The sequence below is a fragment of the Salmo salar genome, chromosome ssa12 (genome assembly GCF_905237065.1).
Source record: "Salmo salar chromosome ssa12, Ssal_v3.1, whole genome shotgun sequence".
NCBI classification, from domain to species: Eukaryota; Metazoa; Chordata; class Actinopteri; order Salmoniformes; family Salmonidae; genus Salmo; species Salmo salar.
In genome coordinates, this window is record NC_059453.1 from 15,640,682 (window position 1) to 15,658,979 (window position 18,298).

The 18,298-nt window shown below is 40.4% G+C and overlaps 1 protein-coding gene across 3 annotated transcripts in view; it reads right to left on the reverse strand.

The window, feature by feature from the left end:
- Positions 1–18,298, reverse strand: part of LOC106591398 (polycystin-1) — a 208,500-nt gene that overhangs the window by 8,699 nt on the left and 181,503 nt on the right. For 2 of the 3 annotated variants that reach the window (XM_045690822.1, XM_045690824.1), the window contains exons 53-57: positions 2,387–2,511; positions 2,134–2,260; positions 1,838–1,963; positions 1,514–1,685; positions 588–875 (exon numbers count right to left, since the gene is read on the reverse strand). In XM_045690822.1, coding sequence (XP_045546778.1) covers positions 588–875; positions 1,514–1,685; positions 1,838–1,963; positions 2,134–2,260; positions 2,387–2,511 — 838 coding nt within the window. The remainder of the gene's footprint in view (positions 1–587; positions 876–1,513; positions 1,686–1,837; positions 1,964–2,133; positions 2,261–2,386; positions 2,512–18,298) is intronic. The other variant, XM_045690823.1, reaches the window with a different exon arrangement.

Sequence of the window (18,298 nt, forward strand, 5' to 3'; positions counted from 1 at the left end):
TCCCTCCCTCCCCCTCTCTCTCAATCTGACCTTCAGCAGTAGAGCTAACCCCCTCCCTCCCTCCCCCTCTCTCTCAATCTGACCTTCAGCAGTAGAGCTAACCCCCTCCCTCCCCTCTCTCTCTCAATCTGACCTTCAGCAGTAGAGCTAACCCCCTCCCTCCCCCCTCTCTCTCAATCTGACCTTCAGCAGTAGAGCTAACCCCCTCCCTCCCCCTCTCTCTCAATCTGACCTTCAGCAGTAGAGCTAACCCCCTCCCTCCCTCCCCCTCTCTCTCAATCTGACCTTCAGCAGTAGAGCTAACCCCCTCCCTCCCCCTCTCTCTCTCAATCTGACCTTCAGCAGTAGAGCTAACCCCCTCCCTCCCCCTCTCTCTCAATCTGACCTTCAGCAGTAGAGCTAACCCCCTCCCTCCCCCTCTCTCTCAATCTGACCTTCAGCAGTAGAGCTAACCCCCTCCCTCCCTCCCCCCTCTCTCTCAATCTGACCTTCAGCAGTAGAGCTAACCACCTCCCTCCCCCTCTCTCTCAATCTGACCTTCAGCAGTAGAGCTAACACCCTCCCTCCCTCCCCCTCTCTCGCCGTACCTTCAACACCAGTATGAACAGGAGCATGGCAGACAGCAGGGTGTAAGCTTGGCTCTGCCGTGCCAGCGGGTAGAAGTCAGTGTACCCGTCTCGTTGCCGCAGGTACGACGCCCACAGGCGCCCGGCGGCAGCACATCGGCTGATGTGGAGGCCACACACACACGCTGCCAGCGCCAGGCTGCACCCGCCCAGCAACCGCCACGGGCACAGGAGGTATACCCAGCCCTCTCTCATCATGTCCAGGACTGCACATACACACAAGTACACCACTAGGGAGAAGAGAAGCATCTGAGAGGAGGAGAGAGGGAGGGGAAGGGGGAGAGGAGATAGGGAGGGAGAGTGAGAGATATATGGAGAGAGAGAGAGACAGAAATGGAGAACGAATTTATTTGTCTGCAGACAGTATTTCCTTTGTTGCCATGGTAATATAATAACCTAGATCCTGGAGTATTCAGTGTGTTGGTATGATGATATTATAATCTAGTGGTGTATTCAGTGTGTTGGTATGGTGATATTATAATCTAGTGGTGTATTCAGTGTGTTGGTATGGTGATATTATAATCTAGTGGTGTATTCAGTGTGTTGGTATGGTGATATTCTAATCTAGTGGTGTATTCAGTGTGTTGGTATGGTGATATTATAATCTAGTGGTGTATTCAGTGTGTTGAAATTATAATCTAGTGGTGTATTCAGTGTGTTGGTATGGTGATATTATAATCTAGTGGTGTATTCAGTGTGTTGGTATGGTGATATTATAATCTAGTGGTGTATTCAATGTGTTGGTAATGTAATTATATAGTGGTGTATTCATTATTCTCTAGCCATGCTATGATTGGTTAGTTCCAAGATACTGCTCCCGCCCCTCTACTATATCAATTCTGTGATTGGCTAGCACTAGCTGTCTTTGTGTGGCTGCCAGGGGTTACCGTGAGCTGCAGCTGCAGGTCGAGGCCTGTGATAGGCTGCAGGCGGAAGGTCAAGAAGTCGAGGCTGGACTGAGTGTGCTCAGAGACGGGGAACTCAAACAGGAAGGAGAAGACGGCCAAAAGGTCTGTGTTGGTGTTGTAGAGAGAGAACTCCACAAACACAGCTCGTGTCCTGGTAACACACACACACAGAGAGAGAGAGAGAGAGAGAGAGAAGACGAGGAGAGAGAGAGAGAAAAAGAGAGACACTGACAGTCAGACACTCAAATTCAGATTCAAATGGCATCACTGAAATCTCCGTTCCCTCCCTCTCTCTCTTCTCACATGTGGTCCATCCAGTGTAACTGCTGTAGGTACTGTAGTGATGTTCTGGTCTGCTCTATGTTCCTGTTCAGCTGTTGGACGAAACCTCCGCTCCCGTACACCATCACCTGACCCCAACGCCACGCCCTGGGAGAGGGAGAGAGAGAGGAGGGATGGAAAGAGGGGAGGAAGGGAGAGAAATAGAGGCTCAAGAAAGACAGCAATGACATAAGAGGATCAACCCATCTATTTCTCTCCCTCCCTCCCTCCCTCCCTCCCTCCCTCCCTCCCTCCCTCCCTCCCTCCCTCCTCCTTACCCGTTGTCATCAGCCGTGTGTAAGGTCCAGTTCTGGGTCAGCTTCCTGTGTACTGCTGAGCCAGTCAACCCCTCTCCCCAGCCTGCTGCTCCTGCCCCATGGATGGTACCTGGAGAGGACAGACGAACTATACAAGGTTTAGAAAGATTTCTGAATAAACAATTAATTACTGGAAGCTAAATTAGTGTGTGTGTGTGTATGAGTGTAGGAATGTGTGTGACCAACTGAAAAGTGAAATGGACTGTATTCTCACCGTCTCGTATCTGTCGTAGTCTGGGCGTGCCCAGTAGCACACTTCCTGTTTCCTGCATTAGGGTGGGGCCATCCAGTAACCTTGGCAACAGGGAGCCTGACAGCCATGCCCACACATCCTCACGCCTGCAGGACAGAGACATGGACATGATGAGTTGTACTGAAACAGTAGTGATTTGTCTGTACTGAAACAGTAGTGATTTGTCTGTACTGAAACAGTAGTGATTTGTCTGTACTGAAACAGTAGTGATTTGTCTGTACTGAAACAGTAGTGATTTGTCTGTACTGAAACAGAAGTGATTTGTCTGTACTGAAACAGAAGTGATTTGTCTGTACAGAAACAGAAGTGATTTGTCTGTACTGAAACAGAAGTGATTTGTCTGTACAGAAACAGAAGTGATTTGTCTGTACTGAAACAGTAGTGATTTGTCTGTACAGAAACAGTAGTGATTTGTCTGTACTGAAACAGAAGTGATTTGTCTGTACAGAAACAGAAGTAATGGAGTCCAGTTTCATATGAACGTGTGTGTGAATAGTTAACGAATGGAGACCAGTTTCATATAGACGTGTGTGTGAATAGTTAACGAATGGAGTCCAGTTTCATATAGACGTGTGTGTGAATAGTTAACGAATAGAGTCCAGTTTCATATGGACGTGTGTGTGAATAGTTAACGAATGGAGTCCAGTTTCATATAGACGTGTGTGTGAATAGTTAACGAATGGAGACCAGTTTCATATAGACGTGTGTGAATAGTTAACGAATGGAGTCCAGTTTCATATGGACGTGTGTGAATAGTTAACGAATGGAGACCAGTTTCATATGAACGTGTGTGAATAGTTAACGAATGGAGTCCAGTTTCATATAGACGTGTGTGTGACTAGTTAACGAATAGAGTCCAGTTTCATATGGACGTGTGTGTGAATAGTTAACGAATGGAGTCCAGTTTCATATAGACGTGTGTGAATAGTTAACGAATGGAGTCCAGTTTCATATAGACGTGTGTGTGAATAGTTAACGAATGGAGTCCAGTTTCATATAGACGTGTGTGTGAATAGTTAACGAATGGAGTCCAGTTTCATATAGACGTGTGTGTGAATAGTTAACGAATGGAGACCAGTTTCATATAGACGTGTGTGAATAGTTAACGAATGGAGTCCAGTTTCATATAGACGTGTGTGAATAGTTTACGAATGGAGACCAGTTTCATATAGACGTGTGTGAATAGTTAACGAATGGAGTCCAGTTTCATAAGAACGTGGTGTGTGAATAGTTAACGAATGGAGACCAGTTTCATATAGACGTGCGTGTGAATAGTTAACGAATGGAGTCCAGTTTCATATAGACGTGTGTGAATAGTTAACGAATGGAGTCCAGTTTCATATGAACGTGTGTGTGAATAGTTAACGAATGGAGTCCAGTTTCATATAGATGTGTGTGAATAGTTAATGAATGGAGTCCAGTTTCATATAAACGTGTGTGAATAGTTAACGAATGGAGTCCAGTTTCATATAGACGTGTGTGTGAATAGTTAACGAATGGAGTCCAGTTTCATATAGACGTGTGTGAATAGTTAACGAATGGAGTCCAGTTTCATATAGACGTGTGTGAATAGTTAACGAATGGAGTCCAGTTTCATATAGACGTGTGTGTGAATAGTTAACGAATGGAGTCCAGTTTCATATGGACGTGTGTGTGAATAGTTAACGAATGGAGTCCAGTTTCATATGACAGTGTGTGAATAGTTAACGAGTGGAGTCCAGTTTCATATGGACGTGTGTGTGAATAGTTAACGAATGGAGTCCAGTTTCATATGGACGTGTGTGTGAATAGTTAACGAATGGAGTCCAGTTTCATATGAACGTGTGTGTGAATAGTTAACGAATGGAGTCCAGTTTCATATAGATGTGTGTGAATAGTTAACGAATGGAGACCAGTTTCATATGGACGTGTGTGAATAGTTAACGAATGGAGTCCAGTTTCATATGAACGTGTGTGTGAATAGTTAACGAATGGAGACCAGTTTCATATGGACGTGTGTGAATAGTTAACGAATGGAGACCAGTTTCATATAGACGTGTGTGTGAATAGTTAACGAATGGAGTCCAGTTTCATATGGACGTGTGTGTCAATAGTTAACGAATGGAGACCAGTTTCATATAGACGTGTGTGTGAATAGTTAACGAATGGAGTCCAGTTTCATATGGACGTGTGTGTGAATAGTTAACAAATGGAGTCCAGTTTCATATGAACGTGTGTGTGAATAGTTAACGAATGGAGACCAGTTTCATATAGACGTGTGTGAATAGTTAACGAATGGAGTCCAGTTTCATATAGACGTGTGTGAATAGTTAACGAATGGAGAGCAGTTTCATATAGACGTGTGTGAATAGTTAACGAATGGAGTCCAGTTTCATATAGACGTGTGTGAATAGTTAACGAATGGAGTCCAGTTTCATATAGACGTGTGTGAATAGTTAACGAATGGAGTCCAGTTTCATATAGACGTGTGTGTGAATAGTTAACGAATGGAGACCAGTTTCATATAGACGTGTGTGAATAGTTAACGAATGGAGTCCAGTTTCATATGGACGTGTGTGTGAATAGTTAACGAATGGAGTCCAGTTTCATATAGACGTGTGTGAATAGTTAACGAATGGAGACCAGTTTCATATGGACGTGTGTGAATAGTTAACGAATGGAGTCCAGTTTCATATTAACGTGTGTGTGAATAGTTAACGAATGGAGACCAGTTTCATATGGACGTGTGTGAATAGTTAACGAATGGAGACCAGTTTCATATAGACGTGTGTGTGAATAGTTAACGAATGGAGACCAGTTTCATATGAACGTGTGTGTGAATAGTTAACGAATGGAGTCCAGTTTCATATAGACGTGTGTCTGAATAGTTAACGAATGGAGACCAGTTTCATATAGACGTGTGTGAATAGTTAACGAATGGAGACAAGTTTCATATAGACGTGTGTGTGAATAGTTAACGAATGGAGACTAGTTTCATATAGACGTGTGTGAATAGTTAACGAATGGAGTCCAGTTTCATAAGAACGTGGTGTGTGAATAGTTAACGAATGGAGTCCAGTTTCATATAGATGTGTGTGAATAGTTAATGAATGGAGTCCAGTTTCATATAGACGTGTGTGAATAGTTAACGAATGGAGTCCAGTTTCATATAGACGTGTGTGTGAATAGTTAACGAATGGAGTCCAGTTTCATATAGACGTGTGTGAATAGTTAACGAATGGAGTCCAGTTTCATATAGACGTGTGTGAATAGTTAACGAATGGAGTCCAGTTTCATATAGACGTGTGTGTGAATAGTTAACGAATGGAGTCCAGTTTCATATGGACGTGTGTGTGAATAGTTAACGAATGGAGTCCAGTTTCATATAGACGTGTGTGAATAGTTAACGAATGGAGTCCAGTTTCATATGAACGTGTGTGTGAATAGTTAACGAATGGAGTCCAGTTTCATATAGACGTGTGTGAATAGTTAACGAATGGAGTCCAGTTTCATATGGACGTGTGTGAATAGTTAACGAATGGAGTCCAGTTTCATATAGATGTGTGTGAATAGTTAACGAATGGAGACCAGTTTCATATGGACGTGTGTGAATAGTTAACGAATGGAGTCCAGTTTCATATGAACGTGTGTGTGAATAGTTAACGAATGGAGACCAGTTTCATATGGACGTGTGTGAATAGTTAACGAATGGAGACCAGTTTCATATAGACGTGTGTGTGAATAGTTAACGAATGGAGTCCAGTTTCATATGGACGTGTGTGTCAATAGTTAACGAATGGAGACCAGTTTCATATAGACGTGTGTGTGAATAGTTAACGAATGGAGTCCAGTTTCATATAGACGTGTGTGTGAATAGTTAACGAATGGAGTCCAGTTTCATATAGACGTGTGTGTGAATAGTTAACGAATGGAGACCAGTTTCATATAGACGTGTGTGTGAATAGTTAACGAATGGAGACCAGTTTCATATAGACGTGTGTGTGAATAGTTAACGAATGGAGTCCAGTTTCATATGGACGTGTGTGTGAATAGTTAACGAATGGAGTCCAGTTTCATATAGACGTGTGTGAATAGTTAACGAATGGAGTCCAGTTTGATATGAACGTGTGTGAATAGTTAACGAATGGAGTCCAGTTTCATATGGACGTGTGTGTGAATAGTTAACAAATGGAGTCCAGTTTCATATGAACGTGTGTGTGAATAGTTAACGAATGGAGACCAGTTTCATATAGACGTGTGTGAATAGTTAACGAATGGAGTCCAGTTTCATATAGACGTGTGTGAATAGTTAACGAATGGAGAGCAGTTTCATATAGACGTGTGTGAATAGTTAACGAATGGAGTCCAGTTTCATATAGACGTGTGTGAATAGTTAACGAATGGAGTCCAGTTTCATATAGACGTGTGTGAATAGTTAACGAATGGAGTCCAGTTTCATATAGACGTGTGTGTGAATAGTTAACGAATGGAGACCAGTTTCATATAGACGTGTGTGAATAGTTAACGAATGGAGTCCAGTTTCATATGGACGTGTGTGTGAATAGTTAACGAATGGAGTCCAGTTTCATATAGACGTGTGTGAATAGTTAACGAATGGAGACCAGTTTCATATGGACGTGTGTGAATAGTTAACGAATGGAGTCCAGTTTCATATTAACGTGTGTGTGAATAGTTAACGAATGGAGACCAGTTTCATATGGACGTGTGTGAATAGTTAACGAATGGAGTCCAGTTTCATAAGAACGTGGTGTGTGAATAGTTAACGAATGGAGACCAGTTTCATATAGACGTGCGTGTGAATAGTTAACGAATGGAGTCCAGTTTCATATAGACGTGTGTGAATAGTTAACGAATGGAGTCCAGTTTCATATGAACGTGTGTGTGAATAGTTAACGAATGGAGTCCAGTTTCATATACATGTGTGTGAATAGTTAATGAATGGAGTCCAGTTTCATATAGACGTGTGTGAATAGTTAACGAATGGAGTCCAGTTTCATATAGACGTGTGTGTGAATAGTTAACGAATGGAGTCCAGTTTCATATAGACGTGTGTGAATAGTTAACGAATGGAGTCCAGTTTCATATAGACGTGTGTGAATAGTTAACGAATGGAGTCCAGTTTCATATAGACGTGTGTGTGAATAGTTAACGAATGGAGTCCAGTTTCATATGGACGTGTGTGTGAATAGTTAACGAATGGAGTCCAGTTTCATATAGACGTGTGTGAATAGTTAACGAATGGAGTCCAGTTTCATATGAACGTGTGTGTGAATAGTTAACGAATGGAGTCCAGTTTAATATAGACGTGTGTGAATAGTTAACGAATGGAGTCCAGTTTCATATGGACGTGTGTGAATAGTTAACGAATGGAGTCCAGTTTCATATAGATGTGTGTGAATAGTTAACGAATGGAGACCAGTTTCATATGGACGTGTGTGAATAGTTAACGAATGGAGTCCAGTTTCATATGAACGTGTGTGTGAATAGTTAACGAATGGAGACCAGTTTCATATGGACGTGTGTGAATAGTTAACGAATGGAGACCAGTTTCATATAGACGTGTGTGTGAATAGTTAACGAATGGAGTCCAGTTTCATATGGACGTGTGTGTCAATAGTTAACGAATGGAGACCAGTTTCATATAGACGTGTGTGTGAATAGTTAACGAATGGAGTCCAGTTTCATATAGACGTGTGTGTGAATAGTTAACGAATGGAGTCCAGTTTCATATAGACGTGTGTGTGAATAGTTAACGAATGGAGACCAGTTTCATATAGACGTGTGTGTGAATAGTTAACGAATGGAGACCAGTTTCATATAGACGTGTGTGTGAATAGTTAACGAATGGAGTCCAGTTTCATATGGACGTGTGTGTGAATAGTTAACGAATGGAGTCCAGTTTCATATAGACGTGTGTGAATAGTTAACGAATGGAGTCCAGTTTGATATGAACGTGTGTGAATAGTTAACGAATGGAGTCCAGTTTCATATGGACGTGTGTGTGAATAGTTAACAAATGGAGTCCAGTTTCATATGAACGTGTGTGTGAATAGTTAACGAATGGAGACCAGTTTCATATAGACGTGTGTGAATAGTTAACGAATGGAGTCCAGTTTCATATAGACGTGTGTGAATAGTTAACGAATGGAGAGCAGTTTCATATAGACGTGTGTGAATAGTTAACGAATGGAGTCCAGTTTCATATAGACGTGTGTGAATAGTTAACGAATGGAGTCCAGTTTCATATAGACGTGTGTGAATAGTTAACGAATGGAGTCCAGTTTCATATAGACGTGTGTGTGAATAGTTAACGAATGGAGACCAGTTTCATATAGACGTGTGTGAATAGTTAACGAATGGAGTCCAGTTTCATATGGACGTGTGTGTGAATAGTTAACGAATGGAGTCCAGTTTCATATAGACGTGTGTGAATAGTTAACGAATGGAGACCAGTTTCATATGGACGTGTGTGAATAGTTAACGAATGGAGTCCAGTTTCATATTAACGTGTGTGTGAATAGTTAACGAATGGAGACCAGTTTCATATGGACGTGTGTGAATAGTTAACGAATGGAGACCAGTTTCATATAGACGTGTGTGTGAATAGTTAACGAATGGAGACCAGTTTCATATGAACGTGTGTGTGAATAGTTAACGAATGGAGTCCAGTTTCATATAGACGTGTGTATAGTTAACGAATGGAGTCCAGTTTCATATAGACGTGTGTGAATAGTTAACGAATGGAGACCAGTTTCATATAGACGTGTGTGAATAGTTAACGAATGGAGTCCAGTTTCATATAGACGTGTGTGTGAATAGTTAACGAATGGAGTCCAGTTTCATATAGACGTGTGTGAATAGTTAACGAATGGAGTCCAGTTTCATATGGACGTGTGTGTGAATAGTTAACGAATGGAGTCCAGTTTCATATAGACGTGTGTGAATAGTTATCGAATGGAGACCAGTTTCATATAGACGTGTGTGTGAATAGTTAACGAATGGAGACCAGTTTCATATAGACGTGTGTGTGAATAGTTAACGAATGGAGTCCAGTTTCATACGGACGTGTGTGTGAATAGTTAACGAATGGAGTCCAGTTTCATATAGACGTGTGTGAATAGTTAACGAATGGAGTCCAGTTTCATATGAACGTGTGTGAAAAGTTAACGAATGGAGTCCAGTTTCATATGGACGTGTGTGTGAATAGTTAACAAATGGAGTCCAGTTTCATATGAACGTGTGTGTGAATAGTTAACGAATGGAGACCAGTTTCATATAGACGTGTGTGAATAGTTAACGAATGGAGTCCAGTTTCATATAGACGTGTGTGAATAGTTAACGAATGGAGAGCAGTTTCATATAGACGTGTGTGAATAGTTAACGAATGGAGTCCAGTTTCATATGGACGTGTGTGAATAGTTAACGAATGGAGACCAGTTTCATATAGACGTGTGTGTGAATAGTTAACGAATGGAGACCAGTTTCATATGAACGTGTGTGTGAATAGTTAACGAATGGAGTCCAGTTTCATATAGACGTGTGTATAGTTAACGAATGGAGTCCAGTTTCATATAGACGTGTGTGAATAGTTAACGAATGGAGACCAGTTTCATATAGACGTGTGTGAATAGTTAACGAATGGAGTCCAGTTTCATATAGACGTGTGTGTGAATAGTTAACGAATGGAGTCCAGTTTCATATAGACGTGTGTGAATAGTTAACGAATGGAGTCCAGTTTCATATGGACGTGTGTGTGAATAGTTAACGAATGGAGTCCAGTTTCATATAGACGTGTGTGAATAGTTATCGAATGGAGACCAGTTTCATATAGACGTGTGTGTGAATAGTTAACGAATGGAGACCAGTTTCATATAGACGTGTGTGTGAATAGTTAACGAATGGAGTCCAGTTTCATACGGACGTGTGTGTGAATAGTTAACGAATGGAGTCCAGTTTCATATAGACGTGTGTGAATAGTTAACGAATGGAGTCCAGTTTCATATGAACGTGTGTGAAAAGTTAACGAATGGAGTCCAGTTTCATATGGACGTGTGTGTGAATAGTTAACAAATGGAGTCCAGTTTCATATGAACGTGTGTGTGAATAGTTAACGAATGGAGACCAGTTTCATATAGACGTGTGTGAATAGTTAACGAATGGAGTCCAGTTTCATATAGACGTGTGTGAATAGTTAACGAATGGAGAGCAGTTTCATATAGACGTGTGTGAATAGTTAACGAATGGAGTCCAGTTTCATATAGACGTGTGTGTGAATAGTTAACGAATGGAGTCCAGTTTCATATGAACGTGTGTGTAAATAGTTAACGAATGGAGACCAGTTTCATATAGACGTGCGTCTGAATAGTTAACGAATGGAGACCAGTTTCATATAGACGTGTGTGAATAGTTAACGAATGGAGACCAGTTTCATATAGACGTGTGTGTGAATAGTTAACGAATGGAGACCAGTTTCATATAGACGTGTGTGAATAGTTAACGAATGGAGTCCAGTTTCATATAGATGTGTGTGAATAGTTAACGAATGGAGTCCAGTTTCATATAGACGTGTGTGAATAGTTAACGAATAGAGTCCAGTTTCATATGAACGTGTGTGTGAATAGTTAACGAATGGAGTCCAGTTTCATATAGACGTGTGTGTGAATAGTTAACGAATGGAGTCCAGTTTCATATAGACGTGTGTGAATAGTTAACGAATGGAGTCCAGTTTCATATGGACGTGTGTGTGAATAGTTAACGAATGGAGTCCAGTTTCATATAGACGTGTGTGAATAGTTAACGAATGGAGACCAGTTTCATATGGACATGTGTGAATAGTTAACGAATGGAGTCCAGTTTCATATGAACGTGTGTGTGAATAGTTAACGAATGGAGACCAGTTTCATATGGACGTGTGTGAATAGTTAACGAATGGAGACCAGTTTCATATAGACGTGTGTGTGAATAGTTAACGAATGGAGTCCAGTTTCATATGGACGTGTGTGTCAATAGTTAACGAATGGAGACCAGTTTCATATAGACGTGTGTTTGAATAGTTAACGAATGGAGTCCAGTTTCATATGGACGTGTGTGTGAATAGTTAACGAATGGAGACCAGTTTCATATGGACGTGTGTGAATAGTTAACGAATGGAGACCAGTTTCATATAGACGTGTGTGTGAATAGTTAACGAATGGAGTCCAGTTTCATATGGACGTGTGTGTCAATAGTTAACGAATGGAGACCAGTTTCATATAGACGTGTGTGAATAGTTAACGAATGGAGACCAGTTTCATATAGACGTGTGTGAATAGTTAATGAATGGAGTCCAGTTTCATATGAACGTGTGTGAATAGTTAACGAATGGAGTCCAGTTTCATATGGACGTGTGTGTGAATAGTTAACGAATGGAGTCCAGTTTCATATGAACGTGTGTGTGAATAGTTAACGAATGGAGACCAGTTTCATATGGACGTGTGTGAATAGTTAACGAATGGAGACCAGTTTCATATAGACGTGTGTGTGAATAGTTAACGAATGGAGTCCAGTTTCATATGGACGTGTGTGTCAATAGTTAACGAATGGAGACCAGTTTCATATAGACGTGTGTGAATAGTTAACGAATGGAGACCAGTTTCATATAGACGTGTGTGAATAGTTAATGAATGGAGTCCAGTTTCATATGAACGTGTGTGAATAGTTAACGAATGGAGTCCAGTTTCATATGGACGTGTGTGTGAATAGTTAACGAATGGAGTCCAGTTTCATATGAACGTGTGTGTGAATAGTTAACGAATGGAGACCAGTTTCATATAGACGTGTGTGAATAGTTAACGAATGGAGACCAGTTTCATATGGACGTGTGTGAATAGTTAACGAATGGAGACCAGTTTCATATAGACGTGTGTGTGAATAGTTAACGAATGGAGTCCAGTTTCATATGGACGTGTGTGTCAATAGTTAACGAATGGAGACCAGTTTCATATAGGCGTGTGTGTGAATAGTTAACGAATGGAGTCCAGTTTCATATAGACGTGTGTGTGAATAGTTAACGAATGGAGTCCAGTTTCATATAGACGTGTGTGTGAATAGTTAACGAATGGAGACCAGTTTCATATAGACGTGTGTGTGAATAGTTAACGAATGGAGACCAGTTTCATATAGACGTGTGTGTGAATAGTTAACGAATGGAGTCCAGTTTCATATGGACGTGTGTGTGAATAGTTAACGAATGGAGTCCAGTTTCATATAGACGTGTGTGAATAGTTAACGAATGGAGTCCAGTTTGATATGAACGTGTGTGAATAGTTAACGAATGGAGTCCAGTTTCATATGGACGTGTGTGTGAATAGTTAACAAATGGAGTCCAGTTTCATATGAACGTGTGTGTGAATAGTTAACGAATGGAGACCAGTTTCATATAGACGTGTGTGAATAGTTAACGAATGGAGTCCAGTTTCATATAGACGTGTGTGAATAGTTAACGAATGGAGAGCAGTTTCATATAGACGTGTGTGAATAGTTAACGAATGGAGTCCAGTTTCATATAGACGTGTGTGAATAGTTAACGAATGGAGTCCAGTTTCATATAGACGTGTGTGAATAGTTAACGAATGGAGTCCAGTTTCATATAGACGTGTGTGTGAATAGTTAACGAATGGAGACCAGTTTCATATAGACGTGTGTGAATAGTTAACGAATGGAGTCCAGTTTCATATGGACGTGTGTGTGAATAGTTAACGAATGGAGTCCAGTTTCATATAGACGTGTGTGAATAGTTAACGAATGGAGACCAGTTTCATATGGACGTGTGTGAATAGTTAACGAATGGAGTCCAGTTTCATATTAACGTGTGTGTGAATAGTTAACGAATGGAGACCAGTTTCATATGGACGTGTGTGAATAGTTAACGAATGGAGTCCAGTTTCATAAGAACGTGGTGTGTGAATAGTTAACGAATGGAGACCAGTTTCATATAGACGTGCGTGTGAATAGTTAACGAATGGAGTCCAGTTTCATATAGACGTGTGTGAATAGTTAACGAATGGAGTCCAGTTTCATATGAACGTGTGTGTGAATAGTTAACGAATGGAGTCCAGTTTCATATACATGTGTGTGAATAGTTAATGAATGGAGTCCAGTTTCATATAGACGTGTGTGAATAGTTAACGAATGGAGTCCAGTTTCATATAGACGTGTGTGTGAATAGTTAACGAATGGAGTCCAGTTTCATATAGACGTGTGTGAATAGTTAACGAATGGAGTCCAGTTTCATATAGACGTGTGTGAATAGTTAACGAATGGAGTCCAGTTTCATATAGACGTGTGTGTGAATAGTTAACGAATGGAGTCCAGTTTCATATGGACGTGTGTGTGAATAGTTAACGAATGGAGTCCAGTTTCATATAGACGTGTGTGAATAGTTAACGAATGGAGTCCAGTTTCATATGAACGTGTGTGTGAATAGTTAACGAATGGAGTCCAGTTTAATATAGACGTGTGTGAATAGTTAACGAATGGAGTCCAGTTTCATATGGACGTGTGTGAATAGTTAACGAATGGAGTCCAGTTTCATATAGATGTGTGTGAATAGTTAACGAATGGAGACCAGTTTCATATGGACGTGTGTGAATAGTTAACGAATGGAGTCCAGTTTCATATGAACGTGTGTGTGAATAGTTAACGAATGGAGACCAGTTTCATATGGACGTGTGTGAATAGTTAACGAATGGAGACCAGTTTCATATAGACGTGTGTGTGAATAGTTAACGAATGGAGTCCAGTTTCATATGGACGTGTGTGTCAATAGTTAACGAATGGAGACCAGTTTCATATAGACGTGTGTGTGAATAGTTAACGAATGGAGTCCAGTTTCATATAGACGTGTGTGTGAATAGTTAACGAATGGAGTCCAGTTTCATATAGACGTGTGTGTGAATAGTTAACGAATGGAGACCAGTTTCATATAGACGTGTGTGTGAATAGTTAACGAATGGAGACCAGTTTCATATAGACGTGTGTGTGAATAGTTAACGAATGGAGTCCAGTTTCATATGGACGTGTGTGTGAATAGTTAACGAATGGAGTCCAGTTTCATATAGACGTGTGTGAATAGTTAACGAATGGAGTCCAGTTTGATATGAACGTGTGTGAATAGTTAACGAATGGAGTCCAGTTTCATATGGACGTGTGTGTGAATAGTTAACAAATGGAGTCCAGTTTCATATGAACGTGTGTGTGAATAGTTAACGAATGGAGACCAGTTTCATATAGACGTGTGTGAATAGTTAACGAATGGAGTCCAGTTTCATATAGACGTGTGTGAATAGTTAACGAATGGAGAGCAGTTTCATATAGACGTGTGTGAATAGTTAACGAATGGAGTCCAGTTTCATATAGACGTGTGTGAATAGTTAACGAATGGAGTCCAGTTTCATATAGACGTGTGTGAATAGTTAACGAATGGAGTCCAGTTTCATATAGACGTGTGTGTGAATAGTTAACGAATGGAGACCAGTTTCATATAGACGTGTGTGAATAGTTAACGAATGGAGTCCAGTTTCATATGGACGTGTGTGTGAATAGTTAACGAATGGAGTCCAGTTTCATATAGACGTGTGTGAATAGTTAACGAATGGAGACCAGTTTCATATGGACGTGTGTGAATAGTTAACGAATGGAGTCCAGTTTCATATTAACGTGTGTGTGAATAGTTAACGAATGGAGACCAGTTTCATATGGACGTGTGTGAATAGTTAACGAATGGAGACCAGTTTCATATAGACGTGTGTGTGAATAGTTAACGAATGGAGACCAGTTTCATATGAACGTGTGTGTGAATAGTTAACGAATGGAGTCCAGTTTCATATAGACGTGTGTATAGTTAACGAATGGAGTCCAGTTTCATATAGGCGTGTGTGAATAGTTAACGAATGGAGACCAGTTTCATATAGACGTGTGTGAATAGTTAACGAATGGAGTCCAGTTTCATATAGACGTGTGTGTGAATAGTTAACGAATGGAGTCCAGTTTCATATAGACGTGTGTGAATAGTTAACGAATGGAGTCCAGTTTCATATGGACGTGTGTGTGAATAGTTAACGAATGGAGTCCAGTTTCATATAGACGTGTGTGAATAGTTATCGAATGGAGACCAGTTTCATATAGACGTGTGTGTGAATAGTTAACGAATGGAGACCAGTTTCATATAGACGTGTGTGTGAATAGTTAACGAATGGAGTCCAGTTTCATACGGACGTGTGTGTGAATAGTTAACGAATGGAGTCCAGTTTCATATAGACGTGTGTGAATAGTTAACGAATGGAGTCCAGTTTCATATGAACGTGTGTGAAAAGTTAACGAATGGAGTCCAGTTTCATATGGACGTGTGTGTGAATAGTTAACAAATGGAGTCCAGTTTCATATGAACGTGTGTGTGAATAGTTAACGAATGGAGACCAGTTTCATATAGACGTGTGTGAATAGTTAACGAATGGAGTCCAGTTTCATATAGACGTGTGTGAATAGTTAACGAATGGAGAGCAGTTTCATATAGACGTGTGTGAATAGTTAACGAATGGAGTCCAGTTTCATATGGACGTGTGTGAATAGTTAACGAATGGAGACCAGTTTCATATAGACGTGTGTGTGAATAGTTAACGAATGGAGACCAGTTTCATATGAACGTGTGTGTGAATAGTTAACGAATGGAGTCCAGTTTCATATAGACGTGTGTATAGTTAACGAATGGAGTCCAGTTTCATATAGACGTGTGTGAATAGTTAACGAATGGAGACCAGTTTCATATAGACGTGTGTGAATAGTTAACGAATGGAGTCCAGTTTCATATAGACGTGTGTGTGAATAGTTAACGAATGGAGTCCAGTTTCATATAGACGTGTGTGAATAGTTAACGAATGGAGTCCAGTTTCATATGGACGTGTGTGTGAATAGTTAACGAATGGAGTCCAGTTTCATATAGACGTGTGTGAATAGTTATCGAATGGAGACCAGTTTCATATAGACGTGTGTGTGAATAGTTAACGAATGGAGACCAGTTTCATATAGACGTGTGTGTGAATAGTTAACGAATGGAGTCCAGTTTCATACGGACGTGTGTGTGAATAGTTAACGAATGGAGTCCAGTTTCATATAGACGTGTGTGAATAGTTAACGAATGGAGTCCAGTTTCATATGAACGTGTGTGAAAAGTTAACGAATGGAGTCCAGTTTCATATGGACGTGTGTGTGAATAGTTAACAAATGGAGTCCAGTTTCATATGAACGTGTGTGTGAATAGTTAACGAATGGAGACCAGTTTCATATAGACGTGTGTGAATAGTTAACGAATGGAGTCCAGTTTCATATAGACGTGTGTGAATAGTTAACGAATGGAGAGCAGTTTCATATAGACGTGTGTGAATAGTTAACGAATGGAGTCCAGTTTCATATAGACGTGTGTGTGAATAGTTAACGAATGGAGTCCAGTTTCATATGAACGTGTGTGTAAATAGTTAACGAATGGAGACCAGTTTCATATAGACGTGCGTCTGAATAGTTAACGAATGGAGACCAGTTTCATATAGACGTGTGTGAATAGTTAACGAATGGAGACCAGTTTCATATAGACGTGTGTGTGAATAGTTAACGAATGGAGACCAGTTTCATATAGACGTGTGTGAATAGTTAACGAATGGAGTCCAGTTTCATATAGATGTGTGTGAATAGTTAACGAATGGAGTCCAGTTTCATATAGACGTGTGTGAATAGTTAACGAATAGAGTCCAGTTTCATATGAACGTGTGTGTGAATAGTTAACGAATGGAGTCCAGTTTCATATAGACGTGTGTGTGAATAGTTAACGAATGGAGTCCAGTTTCATATAGACGTGTGTGAATAGTTAACGAATGGAGTCCAGTTTCATATGGACGTGTGTGTGAATAGTTAACGAATGGAGTCCAGTTTCATATAGACGTGTGTGAATAGTTAACGAATGGAGACCAGTTTCATATGGACATGTGTGAATAGTTAACGAATGGAGTCCAGTTTCATATGAACGTGTGTGTGAATAGTTAACGAATGGAGACCAGTTTCATATGGACGTGTGTGAATAGTTAACGAATGGAGACCAGTTTCATATAGACGTGTGTGTGAATAGTTAACGAATGGAGTCCAGTTTCATATGGACGTGTGTGTCAATAGTTAACGAATGGAGACCAGTTTCATATAGACGTGTGTTTGAATAGTTAACGAATGGAGTCCAGTTTCATATGGACGTGTGTGTGAATAGTTAACGAATGGAGACCAGTTTCATATGGACGTGTGTGAATAGTTAACGAATGGAGACCAGTTTCATATAGACGTGTGTGTGAATAGTTAACGAATGGAGTCCAGTTTCATATGGACGTGTGTGTCAATAGTTAACGAATGGAGACCAGTTTCATATAGACGTGTGTGAATAGTTAACGAATGGAGACCAGTTTCATATAGACGTGTGTGAATAGTTAATGAATGGAGTCCAGTTTCATATGAACGTGTGTGAATAGTTAACGAATGGAGTCCAGTTTCATATGGACGTGTGTGTGAATAGTTAACGAATGGAGTCCAGTTTCATATGAACGTGTGTGTGAATAGTTAACGAATGGAGACCAGTTTCATATGGACGTGTGTGAATAGTTAACGAATGGAGACCAGTTTCATATAGACGTGTGTGTGAATAGTTAACGAATGGAGTCCAGTTTCATATGGACGTGTGTGTCAATAGTTAACGAATGGAGACCAGTTTCATATAGACGTGTGTGAATAGTTAACGAATGGAGACCAGTTTCATATAGACGTGTGTGAATAGTTAATGAATGGAGTCCAGTTTCATATGAA